Raw genomic sequence first — 21,780 nt, forward strand, 5'->3', positions numbered from 1 at the left:
TATATATATATATATATATATATATATATATATATATACATACATACATACATATATATATATATATATATATATATATATATATATATATATATATATATATATATATTAGTGGTGGGACGCGATAAAAAAAATTTAATCGAATTAATTACAGGTTTTGTAATTAATTAATCGCAATAATTGCAGTTCTGTCAAATAGCAATATTTGACACAATAAGTGAAGTTTTTCAATTCAAATAAAATTGTGGTTGACAGTTGAATCAATGAATAGACATAAACGTGTTTATAATTTAAAATTTATTTTAAAAAAGGAAAATGGGACATATAGAAAAAGTGATTTTGATGACTTAATGCCTGAATTTTGTTTTTTTTTTCCACTGTATGGCACATAAAATAGTAGTAAGACCATAGTAGTTCAAGGAGCTTCAGAAAGTTGAAAATCCAGAGATTTATTGTTTCCATCTTTTCTGGGTCTGATAAATGGTGGAATTTTGATGGTTCTTTTTATAGGAATATCAATTTTTATTTATGTAATTTTTTTTATAAACAAAAAGTTTTTAATTAGGTTATTAAAAGAGATATTTTTGTTGTTTAGGTTATTTCTCCTCCAAGGAGGCAGAGCCTCAACGGAGTAAAAACTTAAACCACAAAAATGTTTCGTTTCTATTTATCTGCATTTTTCATCTGTCTGCTACATTCACAATTACTGCAAATCTAAGTGCAATTATAACGATTTTATTCAACATTTTAAGACTTTCTGTAAACTCAAGCACTGTCTAGAAAAGTGGTCTATTATGGGATGGCTACACCGTTAGCCGTTAGCATGACTCGTAGCTAACGTTAGCTCTGGTGCTAACAGCAACATGTTTTACATTGAGGTGATACCGTCGGCTTGAAGTGACGCAGTGATCAGAAAACTCTTTGTTGTACAATTTGCACACAACCAGGCTTTTATCCAAGCTGCCATCGGGAAGATTTTTAAAAGAAAACTTTCTGTCCAACAAGCTCAATCTCGTCTTCCTTCACTGTTCACCAGTGCCTGACTTCACTCAGTACTTCCTGTGCTTCTTCTTCATGGCTACAAATAGACTTTAGGTTCACTACCGCCACCTACTGGGCTGGAGTGTTCATCAGAGTTACTGGTGTGCCAGAAATGAGGGAACTGAGGAGGGTGCAATTAATAGCGTTATTAATGTTAACGTGTTATTTTCGTTGTAATTAATTAATTAATCGAAATTAATGCCTTAAAGCCCCAGCATATATATATATATATATATATATATATATATATATATATATATATATATATATATATATATATATATATATATATATATATATATATATATATATATATATATATATATATATATATATATAGGTTAAAAATATTAATAAGAATTACTGAGAATTGAAAAGTCTGATTGTAGCTGTCTTTCTAGGTTTAGGACAATATCATGGCTTGGGTTCTACCACATCTTTAAAACTTCTTCATTTTTTGGTTACCAGGGTGGTAAGTCCCACCTCATCTAATATGTAATTGGTTGGTTAAAAAGGAGCAACAGCAAAGCAATAAATTTAATGGAAAAGACACGTTCATTAGTAACATATCTGAGATATGTCACAAGATGCAGTTTAGTTGCATAGGAACATAAATTGAGGAGGTGCAGCAGTAGATTATGTCTCTTTTTAGAGCGCACAAACCAAAAAAGTTTGGACACCACTTATTTAAAAGCAGGGGTTATTAAAAACATTGTTTGTCTAACTTAATTTGCTACAGAGGAAATTGTTCTGTGTGTTATAGTCTTGGTTGTAGCAAGAATCCTGGTCTTGATAAGCTTTAAAACCATCAGTAGGACTAATTACTGAAGGATTGGGATTTTTACAGCCAGGCGAAGGAGCCTATGTGGACATACAATCAAAATAGAAACATTAACAGGAAAAATAAATACTTTCAGTATTTCACGCAGCAACATTTGCGGTTCAAGTCAAGTAAATTAGGTGTTGCTGTAGATGAGAGATCTGAAAGCTCATACTAGTCTCAGTGTCATTGAGTGACAGCGCTGATCTAATTTTAGTCTTAGTACTTAGCCAAAGAAAATGTGATGGAAGAAGCTTTTTGAAATATAGTTCTTGCAGGATGATGGCTGAGGTGATGATTGTGATGAAGATGTGTGTGGGCGTGCTGCGCTGCTGAAAGAGCGGTGTTTTTAACCATCATTCAAACCTTTTTCTTTTTTAGATTGATTGATTTCTACAATATGTTTCTTTTTTATTTCTTTTATGGCTGGCAATTTTTTTTCAGTTCAGAACAGTGCAATATGAGAATCACCTTGAAGAAAGCTGGAAGTTGCTTTGAAAAATGATCAGCTATGATATGAAGATTGTCATTTATCGTGAATATGCTAAATAAAGGAAAATCAGATGAGGATGGAAATGTGACTATTGAGTTGAGGTACATTTGATGATCATGAGAGTTTGAGAAGTTTGTTCCTGGTGGAGGATGAATAGACCTCAGGTGTTATCGCCTCCAGATTTCTACTGTACACTGGAGTTAAGAGTGGGTGTTTTGCAAAGCTTCACTGTGGAGTTAGATGTCTTCTTTATGTGTCTTTATGTGTGTCTTATCATGTACAGTGGGTTGTTCTTTGCTCACAAGATGCTCCAGTTCTCATTTTTAGAACTTTTTATGCTGAAGCTTACATGTATTTTAGGATAGTGTGGGTGAAAGTGTTGAAAATTTGGCCAATCTAGACCTGTTTTCTCATATCACAATCTAACACCATAGTTATTAAAATAATGTGTGACTGTTTTATAGCATTAATAGAACATTTATCTTGACAATAAAGCAGTTGAAATAGGTTTACCAATCATAAATTCATCTTTCATCTCTGTGTTCAAATACAGTTTAAGTTTAAAAGGTTGAAATTCTCACTTTAATCTTTTGTTTCCTTTTACAAATTGCATCCAGAGAACGTATATATGCATGAAACTGTGTCCCTGAGCCGAGAGCTCCTACACAACTTCCTTTAGGTATCAATTACCACTATACAGTAATTCCCCAGTGACTGCGATCCACTGTCAAGGGAATCCCTGCTTCAGTTTCATTGAGCAAGAATAGCCTTTCATGCACTAAATGCTCCTATCTAGGTTAAGTGGTGTTTGATGCCTTGGTAGAATGCAGAATGCCTGCCAGTGACTGTTTCTCTTGTTTAACTAGTCACTCTGCATTATCTGATTGGCTGACTTTAAATTAATCATTCATTACTCGTGTGTCAGTGTTTGGTGTAGCGTACTAGCAAACTAGGTCATTTGGCACGAACGAATGTGCTCTCAGGCTTCACAGGAACGGACATCTTGCATAAGCCTGTGAACATATCAGCACAGTGTTACAAAAATCCCACTATTCCACCATACATTTGTTTGTCACACAGTCATGCTGCACTTGTTACTTGAGAGCACTTATACGCACCAGTTTCCACTTGTTTTTGTGTAGCCGGATACATAAAACATAAATATCCCTGTCTGAGCAGAACTGAATGCTGTAGCGTTTTACCTCACACACGGCGCACGATAAATGATTCCACAGCGGTTTTGTCATTAATGTAGTATTTATACACTGAGTGTGGTGTTTTTTAAACCTGCAGGAACTGATTTGTGGCCACACAGAGTCAGAGGAAACACATTTAGCATCATTTCAGCTGATCTGCTTTTCTTCTTTACACATCCAGCCAGTACAGAGAAACAAAAGCATTTGGAGTTGTGTCTCTGTACATTTAGCGAATCAAATATTCATTCAGTTTTTAGTTCTCCACCAACTCCTGAGGGAAATATCGGGCTCTTTTGCTGATAAATATTCTGCTATATTCGCCAGCCAGTTGCTGACTTTGTCTGTTTGCTGCTGTCACTGAAATCAGCTGCAGTCAAAAACAGTGATAAGAAGAGTGAACTAAATCTGTAACATTATGCCTAAAAAAGCAAAACATTGAACTGAAAGATGCTAAAAGATGTTCTATAGGACTAAGACGAGCTGCAGGGTTGGTTATTACTTTCCTAGAGGTCATCAGTATGAGCACAATCTCTCACAAACAAGTAATTGTCTGATCTCGTGTTAATATATAATACTTACTATAGACTATTTGCATTATTTTGGAGGGTGTAAGAAGGTGTTGTTAACATCATTTTAATTAAAATGATTTTTAAAAAGTGTTGTTTAAAATGTTGCTCATCTTTGGATCTTTGGATCTGCTGAACACCAGTCATATTAATGTAACAAGCTGGTTATAAAGCCTGGCATCCAGTTTATGGTTTATCTTTTACCCTACATCTTCTCACGTTCAATAAGATCCCCTGTATCACAATTTAAGCTCAGAGGTCTTTTCCACACACATTACTGACTATATGTTCACTTGCTTAGCTATTTCTGCCCTCTAGAGGCAATAAGTTTATCAAAAAAGTGGGCATTGCATCAATTTTACATATTAAAGCTGCAGTAGGAAGAAATCATCTCTCTCTGTTTGAAGCCTCTTTCACCAGTCTGCAATGCACTTCAGACAAGATAGTCAAGGATAAGGATGACTAGTGTCCATGCAAAGTAATTTTTATATTTCCCTTAGTCTATGGACATGCAGCTCAAAATTCGTGTTCATGCAGTGGTTTTACTATAAGAGCAATAGTGGCACAAAATATAGAGAATATATAGATGCCACCTACTGGCCATGTATGCAACACAGTTTTCTATGTGGACCCCTACAGACTAGAAAAGTAGTATGATAGCAACAACTAGCTGTCTGTGGTGTTCATGTGTACATTCATAAGGGATATAATAATGTTTAACCCAGCGCACCACCACATCTTACTCTTGTTGTGGACTTTTTTCTCTTTATACCGTCTCACCTGATCGAGTTAAAGAGTTGTGATTGGTGAAAATCTCCCATCGTAAAATAGATTTTTTAAAAGCCTGAGCCGAAAGGAGCTGCAGAAATCTATTTTCTTCTCAGAGCAATTGAACTACAATATGCCAAAAAAGTAAAAAAAACAAACAAAACAAAACCAAAAAAACACTGCTTACCCCAGCTTTAAGATCATCACTCCTCATAGAGGTTATCACTATAAAGTCTGAGAAAATAACCCCTGATGATGCTGAAGATGCTATAAGGTCTTATCTCAGAAAGACTTTTGGAATAGCTACAGTGTTTCAGCAAAGACTAATTACAAACTGGAAGCATGTAGTTTATAGCAGAGTTAATCATGGGAATTTGTTGACCCATGAAATGTTCAACATCAGGATATGTTGGCCTGTTGTATTACGTCATGAGGTACTGATCTTTTTTTGTTTTATTAGTCTCTTGCAAGATGCTAAGTTGTCATTTTTAATATACTTTTAATGCTTGTTTTTGCAAGTAAAACCTTTCAGTTGTGTTGCCAGTTTACCTTAAGGTGATGTGTACGATTGTAATCCAGTACTTATTTGTGTCAGAGTGAGTGAATATTTCCTCATGGTCTCCAAGTTCTATGTTCTATATGTGCACTAAGAAAAAGAAATGCCGTTTCTGTACACAGCCGTAGTATTTTGGACCGATCACTCAGCTTTACTCGTGCATGATGTCTCCATGTTCATGCACAGGGAAGAGGAAAGAGGAGAGGAGAGGATATTGGAGAAACGGGAGCAGTGGGAATGAGTGGGACACTTAATCTGCCACATGTTAACTGTCTAAAAATAGTAAATATCAACAATCTTTCTCCAAAATCACACACTCCACCTTGAATGTTGCTCCTGTAAGACGGCTAAGTTATGCATGTAAAAAAAACCTTTGTCAACATGTCACTGAGCTAAGTATAGCAGCAGTTGTTTCAGGTATTTCTGTGTCATAGATTCCCATGAAATCATGCTATACATGTCCTGAATCAGTGAGGTATTCCCATCCATTTAGCAGGAAACCTTGTTCCCTTCCTACATCTGTTTCCTACATCTGTAGGAAACATGACGCGATTACCATCTTCGTGCTATAATTATTGTCTTCCCTCTCGGTGAAGCGATCACAGGCTTCTCTTGAGAAAATTCTGCCACATGCAGTGAATTCCTTGCTTGTACATCCTCCTCCTCCCCCATCCACAACACAGGCATTGGGACCGGCATGCAAATTAAATTACAGAAGATATAGAGCTCCATAGGGTACACTGAGTGCACTGAATTCCTTTAAATTCCAGCGTCTGTGTGTGTTTGTGTGTACGGTGACACACACACACAGAGAATTAGTCTTCGCATCACTGCTAGGAACGCAGGCAATACGACTACAGCGCTATAAGACAAGGAGGAATAAAAAAATCTTTTGGGATTAGTCCATGGAATTGACACCCCCCTCCCCCCTTCCCACTGCTGAAAAGGACTTTCCTCTTGCCAAGTGGCAGCGTGTATCAAGGCCTTCATTTCAAAATCGCAGCAAATGAGCTATGTTTCTCTGTTCTGTTGCCATGGGTAACACATCTTTTTCTTCTCATGTCTAATCTTGGCTTCTCTTTGAGATATCTTCCACTTGGAAAGCCTGCCTGCTACTGCAGCACTGGCAGTGTTTCTTGTCAGCTATTAGGCTTTGCTCGGTGGCTAGGAAATCATACTACTGCCTACTTTTGCATGTATAGATGGATTATTATATCAACTATCCACTGCTGACAGTTGCAGAAGGCTAATCTTTGTCTAAGGCTGCGTTGGCATCTTAAAGCTAATTTTTTGCTCATAAATTACATACAGTAAATACACTGGACAGAGGGAGCTGTGGGCTTCCACTGACACATTTATGGGTCCAAACACATGACTCGTGCACTCGTTCTCATGTTTTTGCTTTATTTTTGTTAATAATATTAGTAAATGATTTGAATTACGAATCATGTGCACATGACTAAAACAAGATATCTGGAGAAATCACAAATTCAGTTTTTAAGTTCCAGATTTTTGCATGATAAAGGTTTTTTTTAACTAAATTTTATATTTATTATTTAAGCTATTTTTTTTTTAAAAAATATTTTATATTTATATGCAGTTCAAAAACGGACAAACAAAGACATACACATGATAAAGCAAAACAAATACACAATTTGGCAGCACAACTAACTCATGGCATCATCTAAACCCATATAAAGAGGAGAATTTCAAATTAAATTTACAGATACATTAGAGAGCAGCAAGGGGTTATGAAACATGTAAAAATACACAATCCAGACACAAATATCATTGCATCTCCACTTGTAATTCAAACAAAACATCTCCCCCAGCCTGTCAAATATGTAAAATCAAATGAAGTTAAATCAAAGTAAGCAATAACAGGAGCCCATAAATTCATAAAGGAACCTAATTTCAAATGGAGTTTTGCTGTTATTTTTCCACTGAATCCACTTTGTTTTATCTCTCTCTCCATTGGTGGAGGGTGGGAGGTAGTGGGCTGAGCCAAGACACACTTATCATTTTCTTTACCACCAGTAGTAGGATATGTAATAAATATGCCTTTTTTATAATCCACTACTTCTTCTGGAATAGAACCGATTATATAGAACAATGGCTCAAGTGGCAAATCAACACTTAAAATGGATCTTATTTCTGCCTGAATCCCCTCCCAAAACAGTTTCAGTTTTGGACAGTCCCAAAATATGTGAGTGTGGCACATAATAAAGTTTAAGGAAAGTGGAGTCAAATAGTCTTTTATTTTAACAAATCATTGCAGTTCAGGCTAATTTACCAACAGTAACTTTTGTGGGAGATTTACACCTCATTAATTTTATGAATATGAACCCAAGCGCATCAATTTTTACTGCTCTTGTTATAAAATATTAATTGTGGTAGCAGTGGCGGCTTTATTTCCAATCTTAGCACAAGTATTATCTGCTCACTCGTAGAAGTGGCTTTATTCAACCAGAGGGGGGATAAAATGCAGCAAAAATAATAGATTTAGTGGTGTTTTCAGAATAATTGGACATTTTTCATGAATTAAACCTCAGTTGTGGCATTTTAACTTTCATTTCAGAGGATTTAGGGGCATCTGCCGCTGAAGTTTCCAGCAATCCTAAGCATGTAGGAGAAGCTGCAGCTTTGTAGAGGCAGTTTGTTTGGTCTGTTCTGGAGAAACATGGCGTGCTCTAAGAAAAAGGATTCCTGTTTGCAGTTGAATAGTCCCTTTTTTTGCTCAGGAAGGTTCCTAACTGAGTGAAATGACCCTGAAATATGTAAGCGGCAGCCACGATAAGAGCCGGTGGAACTCTAAATGTGAAAGAAAGATGCTTCAGTGCTTCCTTTCTTGTCTCTTTTAGCACGGAAGGAGAATAAATAATTTCTTCTGGCAGCAAAATTCAGATTGATGCACCTTTCACAATATAACCACATCAGCAACATTACATAGTTACATAGTAAAGTAATAATAAAAATGATCTAAATCTCTATTTATAGAGCACTTTTCCAAATCTAGGTTACAAAGTGTTTCATAAGGCAGGAAAATAAGAGACGAGTCATGAAATCATCAGAATTTAGAGACAGCTAAAAACACAACAGGGTGTATCAAACCAACACATCGATAAAAAAGATAATGAAATTAAAGACAATTCAAAGGAATTAAAACTCAAATACAATCAGCAAATGAAAGTAGAGACTTAAAAGTAAATGCCGTCAGATGTCTTTTCCTGTCTCCTTACAAATTCTCCTTCACATTTCCTTGACTTCATGACGTTTTCCAACAAAGTGTTTAAAAAAAGAGAATTTTTTCAGCTGCAGTCTCATTTACATGTAAAGAGCTCATTCTAAGCTGACAAAAACAACAGTCCATGGTTACAGGTGATTATACACTAATGAAAACGTAATTATGAAGAATATATTCACTTCCTGCGAAAGGATTCCCCTTAATCCTACACATTGGCTCCTTATGGGGGGAAAGAGTTCTGCAACTGCTTATAAATCTAATATAAAAGTAACTGATTTTGCACAATACAGTGCAACAGTTGAACATTATTTTACATCCGTAAAATGTCAAGACAACAAGCATGCAGAACTAAATTACACCATCTGAAACAGAGAAAAACGGTATTCTAGATGAGTGCAGATGTCAAATGCAGCAGATAATTAAAATCATTCAGATGTCAAATTTCACTTGAAGGATCTCCATAGTTGTTTTCTTTTTTAAAAACTGACCCAGATCCTCGTCTCTGCAGGTGAATACACAGTGATGACAGCTCATTTCCATCTGAAGAGGAAGATCGGCTACTTTGTCATCCAGACGTACCTGCCCTGCATCATGACAGTCATTCTTTCCCAAGTGTCTTTCTGGCTCAATAGAGAATCAGTGCCGGCTAGGACTGTGTTCGGTAAGCATTCGACTCCATCACTGACCACATCACCGCTCATCTTATACGATTCCTAACTGCACTAATCTAATTTAATCCCAGTCTTTTCAGTGTTTTATTTCACACGTATGTAACAGCTTTAGGAACACAGTCTAGTTTGGTCAAAAATCAACTCTGTCAGTTTTTGCAGTTTGTGGCAAACTGGAGGAAACAGGATGAAGAGAAAAGAGAAGACAGCTCTTACAGGCCTCACTGCTTTCAAATCCAGTTGGACAGGCTACTGCTGGAAACTAATATTAGTGACCCAAGACTGGTTCGCTCACAGGAAAACACAGGTGCAGGAGTCGAGAAGAGGCTGTTTCCTTTGGCCAAACTTACCAAACCCGCTGAGAAACTGAAGCATTGTTAAAGGTCACTGGTTATTAAGGTGTAGTAGGCTAAAAATAGGAACCGAGCAATGCCAGGAAACAAAGGACAGCGAACATTTCTTCTAAAAAGACTCAACATAGCAGCAAATAGCTGAATGTGATTATTATTTTTACGCTGTGCTTCATCTGAACGCTTCTTTGTGTCTGTTTCCAGGTGTGACCACTGTTCTCACAATGACAACACTGAGTATAAGTGCGAGGAACTCCCTGCCGAAGGTTGCCTACGCCACCGCCATGGACTGGTTCATTGCTGTCTGCTATGCCTTTGTCTTCTCCGCTTTGATTGAGTTTGCCACCGTCAATTACTTCACAAAGCGCGGCTGGGCTTGGGATGGAAAGAGTGTCGTGAATGACAAGGTGATGAAGAAGATAATATGTCTTCAGCCAGACTGTATTTCCAAAGAGAACTCATTAGCATTGAGATTGTTGAAGAAGGCAGCGTTAACAGATTGTAGTACTAAAGGCATTTTTTATAGGCAGTACAGTGGTAAAGGCTGTTTTAAACTTCAACAAGGAGCCAAAGTGCTGCAGCACATCTAAACAGCAAACTCTACATTTTCATGTAAGCGTGAAGAAAATAAAGCTGCAGTAGGCAAGAATCTAAAAAAAGTATTTCATATGAACACAAGCTTTATATAAACATAAACAGGAAATTAAATTAGCCTAGCCACAGCCATGACTGTTAGATTATGGTTAGCAGAAGACTAAACTCTTCCTACACAACAGCACATTTAAATGTTACAGGTAAATGAAGTTGACAACTTACCTGTCCAGTAGAATAACAGCAAACTCAGAATATTGTAGTTTCTGGATGGAGCTCTACTTCATGAGTACGTTTTACTAATACTGAAACATGTTTTACTGCGTTTATTGTCAGATTCTCTTTGAGGTTCATGTTTTGTCCCAGGTTCTGACCTCATGAGCTCAAAAAATAGTTATCGGCACATATCATTCTCATTTTTATGTTCCAGTAGCGACTTTCTGCCCCTGATGTTATCATCCATTCTGATCATTTATAAGCAGAAAGTAACCCTGATAACATCAGTGACTTCTTGTGGTCATGTGAAAAAGGGCATGGGACAGATTTGGAATGCACCAGACAAAATGGAACTATGTAAATCTTTCAAACGTAGTGATGTGGTGTGTTTTAACCCAAACCTTGATCCTTTTCTAAACCTAATCAGGGAATTTTGGTACCTAAACTTGTCGAAGAACGTTTGATACCGCATCTTTTCAAATAAGCAATTCTGGTGCTCAAACTGAGCCAAACCCAGAGTTGAAAACAGCGCGTGAAAAAATATGCAAGAGGAGACAGGAACTAAAGCTTCCTCGGTAAAAAAACAAAAAAACAAAACAAAAACCTGCTGACTTATGCCTCCTCCATTCCATCCAACCTCCAAATATGGATTTTTGTTTCTCTGTGTAGATTCAAAATCACGGCTACACTGCCATTAAATAGGCACTCATAATGCCTGTTGAATGAATGGTGTGATAACATTCAAAAAACAGCAACTTTTCTAGGATTTTCCAACATTTAGTCAGACTTTCTATCACATGAAGGGATTTGCAGACACATTGGAATATCAGAAGCAGTGAGCAGGAACAGCGTCCTCTCGCTGAAAATGCCTGTGATTGGCCATAGTCTCCTGTACCACATGCTAGATTTAGATTTATTATTTTAACTTCTATAGCCTGAAATTAGAGGCAAGAGAAGGTGCAGAAGTCTAGTTTGCCCTCAGACCAGTTGAATTAGAAGATGCTTTTGTGTGGATTTTTTGAACAATGGTGCAAAGAAATACTGCCTACCAGAGCTTTAATACAATAACGTGTTCATCCGGTCTTTGCAGGGGAATTTCTGTCTGTGCATGAATCAGATAATGTAGTCATCAGACATCATGACTTTATGCAGACAAGACAGACACGTAAGGAAATTATATCCATGGGAATAATATCACTCCAAGCAGATGCAGACAGATTTATTATTAGAGGAGAACAAAGCCATATTCAGAGAAATTGTAGATAAAATTTAGTGGAAGAAATGAGTCATTGCTCAGGTTGTGATTGCAACCGTGAAGTGATTTTTCTTCATATTCTCTGCAAAGTACTTGTGACTACACCAGTACCCTACATCTGAGAAAGACAGGTTTTAATTTTTTTTTAAATTACCAAAATTACAGCGTTTGTTTATAGCAGAAACAATCGTTGGATTTTCACCTTTCCAACACACCTTGAAACGATCACGTGTGACGTGCAGTTTAATAAAAAAACATAATTCAGTTTAAAATTCTGATATTTTAGTGAAATCACTTCTAAATGTCTCCTTTTAATCTTATGAAACTAAGCCATTTGCACCAGATTCTGAACACTGATAAAAATTCATGTACTTTTCAGTTGAACTGCAGGCTGTATTTTCACAGGGCAGATAGGAGACAATGAGAGACACCCATCGATTTTCTATACACCACTTAATCCTCATCAGTATGGCAGGAGGCTGGAGTCTATTACAGCTGACTTAGGGTGAAGGCAGGGGACACCCTAGTCTGGTCACCAGTCTATCACAGACAATGAGAGAAACATAATAATTCAATAAAATAAATGCAGCACGGCTCAAAAACGGTATACAGGGCACCCCTGTAGCTAAGCAGGCTGATGCAGAGGTTGTGGGTTTGAATTCAGCCCATTGCACTTTGCTGCAGGTCCTTCCCTTAGTCCTCTCCCTTTCGTGTCTCTCTCTCAATGCTGTCCTGTCAAAAAAGCTGAAAAACCCCCCCCCCCCCCCCCCCCCCCCAAAAAAAAGTAAAAAAAAAAAACAAGACAAGAAAGCACTCAGAGAGCTCAGTACTCTGCCAAGGCTGCTTAGTTGTTGTACGATTTCCCGATAAGTCAGCAGTGCTGGATTTTCAGTAGGATCACAATCATGTGATCATCAGCAGGCAGCTGATGTAGTGTTCACTTGTTGTCATGGTTACAGTGATGCTGTGCTGCTATCTGGCAATGATACAGAAATCTTTAACAAATCCGTGGATCCAGACTATAAGCTGCATCACTGCCAAAATCTAATCACTTGGTCCTTGTGTCATTTCTGAGCTTCCCTGAAAATTTCATCCAAGTCCGTTAGTCTGTTTTTGAGTAATGTTGCTAACAGACAGACAGACAGACAGACAGACAGACAGACAGACAAACATACACCGATCATCACATAACTCTGCCGTGTTCCTTAGCAGAGTAAAGAAAACTCTATACAGGGGAGCTAATTGTTGGAAGATACAGTCAACATGGTGAAACATCTCTGGTTTGATGCACGAGGAAATACGAGGTTCATTAATCCATGAATTGAAATCTGTCCACAGTCTTTCATTTACATGCATTTTCAGTCCATAGATAGGCATTAAAGAGTGAGTCCCAATCCTTCTGGTCTCTCAACAGAAAAAAGAGAGGGCGTCTGTGATGAAGAAGAACAACGCCTACGCTGTTGCAGTAGCCAACTACGCACCGAACATCACCAAGGACTCCAGCACACTTCCGACCATCGCCAAAGGTGGAGCTGTGGATCCCAACAAGCCCAAAGCAGACGGCAAAGCTCCAGAAAGCAAGAAGACATTCAACAGCGTTAGCAAAATTGACAGGATGTCTCGAGTTTTGTTTCCAGTTCTCTTTGGCAGCTTCAACCTCGTCTACTGGGCCACCTACCTAAACAGAGAACCCGTTATAAAGGATATGGTCCCCTCTAATTAGAGACCAGTCTGATGGCTTCTGGTCTGGGGACTGAGAGATGAACCAAATACCTCCAGCAACTGTGTACACATACCTTTGCAGAGTGAAGTCCTGGATTGCAGTATGATCCTCTATCTCCGCCTGTTTTCTACACCATCTGCCGCACTTTTTAAAAGCCTGGCTTTTGTAAATGTGTATGTATATTTCTATTCATGGTTTCATGGTGACATATTGTGTGATTTCTTCGATTAGAGTGCATATTTCCTTCAAAGTATGTTTCCAGTTACAGTATGTGGCCACTGTACATACAAATCAAACAAAGAGTAAACACATAACCATCTACACACCTGTTTTATTTAAGATTAATTCTAAGTGTGTCAAATTTTTGCTGGTAATACCCACTTTCTTGATATCACAGTATATAATTTTGTTCTGAGTGAAAGGGACTACTGATTATATAATTATTCTTTCTTTCCTTGCCATATGAGAGTGGCCTGACTCTTTTTCTTTCTGTCCAAGCCAATGCAAAAACACACTTGTATAATATTGTTACAGTGTAAAACTCGTTTTATGCTCTGTGACTTCAGGTATGGGGCTGCAAACTAACACTGATCTCCAGAATTACTGAAACAGTCCACATAATCCATGAAGGCTGTGAAAATGAGAGGCTATGTGTTCTGCCGGGTTCATGGAATATTGTTGGACTACAGGACAATATCTCCAAAGAATCAAGGGACAAGGTAAATTGACAGGAGGTGCATCTTTGTCAAAGGATTTTATATATGGTAGCAAATGGGATGATTTTGGAGCCAGACGAGCAGCAGGTAGCAGGTGTGGAATTCAGTGCTGTCATTCTCATAAACATCTGACTTTATAAGTGCTTTTCTGCTGCAGGAACTATTATTATTATTATTGTTTTATTTGTTTTTAGGGATGGCCCAAACTTTTGTACAGTTCTGATGGCAAGAACTGCTGCTGTAGAACCTCTATCAGGGAGAAAAAGTATGTTCTTCTAAACCACACAGAAAAACTGCTGTGTTCATCTGAATTCTGTACATTCTGAGGACAACAAGCACCATTTTTCTGTTCTTATCTAGTAGCAGTTTTCTCTAACATCACCATTAACAGTGTGCAGAAGGCCGTATAGGCTAACATAGCAAACCTTGTGCTCATTGACTTCCAGTAACTTCGATTTGTCCTTGTTTTGACATCACAGTTCAACCACTTCAGTCTTTTTGGAAACAGAAAGAGACCATTGGGGTTCATACCTGTACATTTTTGCACCACCTCCAACCTGCTTTGAGTTCCTGCAGCGGAAAACCACTTTAGAAAAGGGTCTCTAATAGTTGATAGAATCATTAAAATGAAACATCATAGGGGAAAGTACAATGCAATGATGTTCTTGGGCCACCAGGGGCGCAGAAGAACACTAAGCCTGACAGAAAGTACTTTTAGGCTAATATAAAATGCCTTCTTACACACCAGCAGACAAGCAGCAACATTAGCATTCATCTGGAGATGTGTTTAAGGACTCGGTACAAATGTAAATCCAATATGTACCCACTTTTTAGCTGTGTTTTGATCTCCACATCTCCTGAGGGGACTGTAGCTGTTTCTTCAGCAGGTAGCTAGTGACGTTGCTCACGTTGTCTTTCTGAGATTTGATGCTGAAGAAGTTACTTGACTTGTCAAAGGTTTGTTAGCTGAACACAACTAAGCTTCTTTCACATCAAACACTGCCAAATGTTGCTGAATAAATATCATTAGAAATATAGAAAAGGAACAGAAGCTACATAAATGTGTACGTTTATTTATCATCAAGCCCAAATAATTTCACGTGCTTGTTGCTATTATATAGTATAAATGCACTCAAACCTCGGCCTTCAGATGGACCTGATGTGCAAACAGCCTGTTTAAAATGTGCGCACCAAAAGTGGATTTAATTCTGGAGGACAGTGTGGATTTCTTGATGTTGACGAGAGCACTGTGGCACCAATCAACATGTCTGCCATTCAAATTTTCATGTCTGCCATTCAAACTTTCATTATTCATCGCCACTGTCTGGCTATTTCCAACACAACTCATGAGCACCACAAGTTGTTCTGAAATAACTGCAGACTTGAGAGGGATGGGATTGGAAACAGGCCTGATTTGTGCCAAAATGAACTTCAGCGAATCATGTGTTAAAGTTCTTTTAATAGCGATGCTTCTTTGCCAGGAAATCTTCTGTGTAAAAGGCCTACAGTGAGAAGGTAAAGTGAGTATTTGGGGTGTTTTTTTAATTTCATCTCATACTCAGATGCAGATTTGTTGCTGTGTACACTACAACTTTAGACCTTAACTCAAAAGCCATATGCAGTTTTCATGTAATCCAATTCCATCAGGAGCAAAATAACAGGGACCAATGATGATTGTGCTTCATGAGCATGTGGTAAAATTATCATATTTTGTTAAAATTATGGAAAGGCTGTGATGTTGGTTAAATATTTAAAAGAATTCCTTTAATATATGAGCAGTATGAGGATGTCAGAATCCATGAATTAGAAACTATGTATTGTACAAACCTTTTTTGTTCAAGATATAGTCGCTTTACCACCATGATTATTGTATATTGTGTATGAAAACTCACATTCAGCCCCATATCAGCAGTCATATATGGTACTCTGAGGTGTTATTTTCATGAAGTGATATGATTTTTCTTCACATCAGTATCTTAATTTAACTTGGTTCGTTTGCTGAATCAAACTTTGCATGGAGAAAACTCTAGTACTTTTATGATTTAGTTTTTCTTATGTCGTCGGATATTATTAATATTTTCTCCAACATCCTGATAGAATCTTAAACATTCCAGATAAAATGATTGTTCACGAGGTGGATGCTTGATTTAGTGCACAGTTTCTAATAAAACACAATATTTCAGTTCTTTATACCCAGTTTTTGTCATATTTGTGATGACTGATACTGATATTTCACTTTTCTATGGAAAGATTGTAGTTAAAGAAGTTATTGATATAAGATTGTCTTTCAGTCTACAATCTTTGAAAAGTCCCAGCTTTTCTCTTAAGATACGAAAAAAATCTAATACTTAGTGTGACATTATATATGTGGGGAAATTACTATTCGTTTGCAGAAAGGAATTACAGGTAAATGACATCTATTAGATCTCACAACAAAACTTCTCTAGTTGATTACTTACATTCAGACAATTATTTTTTACATTACAGGTTTTCTGAAATGTTATGTGTAAACATGCAAATGTTCAATGATTTCATGAAAAAATACTCCAATTTGCACACATTTCCATAACAGAAATCTGAAGTTTGGATAAAACCAGGTTAAAAGTTCTTGTCATTTTGTTGGCATATTAGTGCCAAAGGTTTTTACAGAGGGGCTTCTGAATATCTTTTTTAGTCACTCCATGAATAGAAAAGTACTCTTGGGTTTTTTTTTCATGTTTTTATAAATGAAACCTTCTATCAATTAGGCTGTGAATGATAGCCAATATGAACAAAAATCTCAAAGTTTGGTGTATGAAAATGCTGCTGAATAGAAGATTTCTGCCTTTCTGAGAAAACAACCTTTAAAGATATTTTTTGTGAAACTCCATTAATTTTAATTGGATCACACTGTTTATGGGGAACATTTTTAATCAACACATATAGTCATGAAACTTCCCCCGTCGAATTTTTAGATTTAAAAAATCATTTTAGATATTACGAGCTTACTAAAACATGCAAATGAGATATTACATCATTAACAAGAAAAGCACTCAGAGAGCGCAGTACTCCTCCAAGGCTGCTCAGTCGTATCATTTCCGACAGATAAAATCTTGAAAAAAAGTCATGGCAGAAATCACAGCAGCATAGAACATGTCCATTTAATATAGATGTACCCACAAACAAAATGACGTTGCGCTGAACACAGGTGTGTGTTATGCATGTGTACGTTATGTACGGATACTGAATTGCGTGACCTAAATATGTAGCAGGTGGCGGAAATTGATGGGACTCAGAAACACCCCACAATTTAATCAATTGTTCCTTGTATCATTTCCAGCGGATAAGTCCTGATAAGTCCTCAGCGGTGGATTTGTAGTAGGATCATAACCATGTGATCATCAGCAAGCAGCTGATGTAGTGTTCACTTGTTGTCATAGTTACAGTGATGCTGTGCCGCTATCTCACAATGATACAGAAATCTTGAACAAATCCGTGGATCCAGACTATAAACTGCATCACTGCCAGAATCTAATCACTTGGTCCTTGTGTCATTTCTGACCTTCCCTGAAAATTTTATCCAAATCTGTTATTCTGTTTTTTAATAATGTTGCGAAGAAACAGACAGACAGACAAATGGACAATTGTATGCCGATTGTCACATAACTCCGCCGTGTTACTTGGCACAGTAAATATGTGCAAACTGTGTAAAATAAAAACCTAAATGTGTATTTTGGAAGCAAACTGCTCGAAATCTCAAAACTGACCAGCGCATTGAAAAAATATTATTTTTTATTGTCATGTCTCATATTCAGAGCAAAAAGTGCTGCATGTTTTTGAGACATGTTTGCTTGACTTCCATCAGATTTAGAGACACTGTCCTCAACTAATGCCACTAATTCCAGACTTAATGTCAAATAATAGGCTTTTATATAACAAATATTCAGCTTTCAGCTATCATTTCCTGTTAGCTCCAGCCAAACACTGTATTTTACCCCCAAAGGATTTCTTCTAAAAGTCAAAGCTAGTGGAGCATCTGGCAGCATTTTGCCTCCCTTTAGTTAGCTATCTGACTAACTGACATCTCAGCATCATAAAAAGAGATGGCGACAGAAAAAAAAAACATGACTCATGATTTTTGTGAGATATGTTTTTGTTTTTTTGCCATTCTGGTTGGACAGCTAACTTGGCTAAGAGCGTGGAGGCTAAGCTCACCCTGTGACATTATTACTGTGAGTTCAGCTCTGTATCCGAAGGCTGCATGTTCACAGTTAACAACAGCTCAGTGATCGCAGGACCACGAGTGCAGCAGCTCAGCGTTTCCTCAGCAGGACAGGATGCTCTCAGGCAACGCTTCAGTGCTGCCAGGGACCATCATTACGAGTGTGTTGGTAAAACCCACAAAAAAGCCCTGTGGCATTGAGCTGTAATGCAAAGCTCGCTGAAGTTTCATTTTCCAGCATGATCTTTCCACCACAGTGAGATCTCCTCCGTCCACAGCTGACCTGCTCAGACCCTGACAGGAATCGGTGCTGATGGATGGAGGATCCAGTCAAAAAGCACAGCAGAGACAAACACACACACAAATCTTCATAATTGAGGGTCGGTTACAATTTGTTGCAAGTGTCAGATTGCAGCATTTAAAGATGAGTCATGTTTTCAGACAGTTGTGCTCTTCAGTGAGAGAGCTGCAACCTAATGTGTGATCCCAGATAGAATATTTATGTTGTAAAAACGTTCTGGGAAAGTTCTAGTAATGTTTTCAACAGGAAGTATTTTAGAGTTCCCAGACTGTTGTTCTTCAAGGTAGAATAAAGTGGTTGAAAGATATTCAAAAACTTGTCGCCTTGAGAACGTTCTCCATTTGTAGGAGTGTTTTCTAGAACAACTTTCTCAACAGCAGCATCAACAGAACATCCTCAGAATATTGCAGCCAAAATGTTCTGCCTTTGTTCATCATCATCGTCTTCTAAGACCTCGATAACATCTGGAAAACATAACCCTAAGTCTTTCTGAATGGTGGTCTGAGAACGTTCTACTCCTGTTATCATGTAACACAATCTCACAACATCCTGCAAACATTGTCTGAATGTTCAAACGTTCTGTCTTAGTTCACATAACGGCACTCATTGAAATACTTTGAAATTCAAAATTTCAACCCTTGTGTGTTATTGGAGGACATATAACTTTTTTTTTTAAACTTTTGTGACATTTTTAAAAATTTTTAGTTTTCGTGTTGGAATTTAAGATCAATGAAGTTACCATATATAGTTCCTTGTCTGTTAGTGGTAAAAAACATTCCAAGAAATGTGTACATCATCACTTAGCACAACTACTCAATCATAAAATGTGTGGATTTTGTCAACTAATCAGTTTAGTTTACTTTAGTTTAGTTTAGTTTAGTTTAGTTTAGTTTAGTTTAGTTTAGTTTAGTTTAGTTTAGTTTTGTTTAGTTTAGTTTAGTGGTTAGTTTTGACGTTTTGACTGCAAATATGGAAGAGGACCGAACTGTAAGTTTGTCTTTTTCCAACTTTGTAGAAAAGAGAAAGTTTGATAGGTTCCAGGCCTCTGCTGATTGGTCAAATGCCACGATGTAGCATGCTGTAACATAGAGTGATCTTCACTGACTGGTTGGGTGAAAACCATATGCTTCTCAACTTCACTGATTTAATGTGTGCGAAAGTCACTTGCCTGATGAAGGGCTATCCACATAGGAACATTATTTTAAATAATCAGTGCCCCACAAACGTTCCTAGAACATTAAATTAAAAAGTTTACTTTAAAACATGATTAAAACTTTTAAGTAATGTTAGCCAATGTTGTGGGAACCTTTACCTTGTGGTGTGAGGTCAACATTTAGAGGATGCTGTCAGGAACACAAATTGCAGAATTTTCTATGAAGGAATCATTAAACCCCATCTGTCTTTATTTATTTAATTTCTTTATTTATTGTAAGTCTTCAGATGAAATAACAACTGAACAAGTTTGCCACAAAAGCAGAAATATGTATGCCTGATTTCAAAGGAAGAATGGTTCTCCGTACAGTATTCTGTTTTGAGAACATTGAGGCAAAACAGCCTACAATGTTATTACCAAACATTTTTAGAACGTGTTTAGTTATCCTACCTTTGATGAGAACGTTATGGAAACTAAAAGAAAACTTCCTGAAAAAAACATTAGTATAACTTTGCTGAATTTGTTGTCAGAGCACCAAAAATCTAGCGGGAAATTTTGTTAAGCAACGACAAAATATATAGTTCACTGACTTTAACATTAACATGTGTTAATCCAAATTATCTGTAGAATCTCTTCATGTTAACTCAGGTTGTATTGATTCCTCAGTGCATATGAATGTCTGTTTCTTCTATTGATCTTGCAGAACGATCGGTCACTTTGGGTTGTTTTATGGTGGAATTGTTTTAAATGACATTTTAATGTTTCATAGTTCAGTGTCCAGACAGGCTGTAAATTGCTTCTAGTGTAACCGGCTAATGGCATGAATCACATGTTAGACGTTCTGACATGAAACAGTGTGACAGCTGAGCTTCACAGAAGTGATTCTGCTCTAGAACCATGTTAAAGAACGCTTTCATGCTTTATCAGATCTTTTCCTGCTATAGCGTGTAAAGATGTTGTAAAAGAAAAGAGCAGATACAGATTCACAAAACAAAACAGTGAACTGTTGTCGCTGACATTTCTAGGACCCAGTGCCAAGACCTTTTTTAAAATTAGATTTTCCTGTAATATTAAAATGCTAAAATATAAATAACTGACATCTGAGTAAAGTTAAATCATTTTAAGAACTGTCTAAGCATTCTTCCTGTATTGGAGACGTTTCCATAGAATAATAATTATTCAAAGCAATAATAATAATAATAATAATAATAATAATAATAATAATAATTATTATTATTATTATTATTATTATTATTATTATTATTATTATTATTATTATTATTATTATTATTATTATTATTATTATATTATTATTATTATTATTGTTATTATTATTATTATTATTATTATTATTATTATTATTATTATTATTATTATTATTATTATTATTATCATCATTATATATATGTATAGCATATATATATATATATATATATAGCATATATATATATATATATATATATAAAAATAGTATTATTCTAACAATATTTTTCTATTATTATTATCATTATTATTATTATTGCTTTGGATAATTATTATTCTATGCAAAAGTCTCCAATACAAGATAATATCGGAAGATAATAATAACAGTAATAATAATTATATATAGTTATGTATTATTATAATTATTTTAATTACACTGTTATTATGTTGTTATCAAAATTATTCGGAGAAAAGAGCAGTAGATAATGCAAAATTGCTTTATTCTCTCCATAACTCTTTTAGTGCAGTAACAGAAATGTAGCACTGTTACAGAACAATTCTACCCACTGTGTGTGTCCTATAATTGGGTACATTATTCATCATGACTGTATCTGTACATATGAAAGGCATACAGTCTTTATTACATGTAGTGAATGGTAAGATGTATTATATTTATATATTTATTTATATGATTGCATGGTGACAGGCACAAACGGGGG

At 36.5% G+C, this 21,780-nt stretch overlaps 1 protein-coding gene across 4 annotated transcripts in view; it reads left to right on the top strand.

Annotated features, from left to right (window-relative positions):
- Positions 1 to 16,393, top strand: part of LOC111573063 (gamma-aminobutyric acid receptor subunit alpha-2) — a 46,989-nt gene extending 30,596 nt beyond the window's left edge. For all 4 annotated transcript variants that reach the window (XM_023277015.3, XM_035951336.2, XM_023277018.3 and 1 more), the window contains 3 exons: positions 9,193 to 9,345; positions 9,907 to 10,109; positions 13,179 to 16,393. In XM_023277015.3, the coding sequence (XP_023132783.1) occupies positions 9,193 to 9,345; positions 9,907 to 10,109; positions 13,179 to 13,487 (665 nt within the window). In that variant the 3' untranslated portion in view covers positions 13,488 to 16,393. The remainder of the gene's footprint in view (positions 1 to 9,192; positions 9,346 to 9,906; positions 10,110 to 13,178) is intronic.
- Positions 16,394 to 21,780: the final 5,387 nt, after the last annotated feature.

Source organism: Amphiprion ocellaris, chromosome 13, assembly GCF_022539595.1.
Source record: "Amphiprion ocellaris isolate individual 3 ecotype Okinawa chromosome 13, ASM2253959v1, whole genome shotgun sequence".
NCBI lineage: Eukaryota > Metazoa > Chordata > Actinopteri > Pomacentridae > Amphiprion > Amphiprion ocellaris.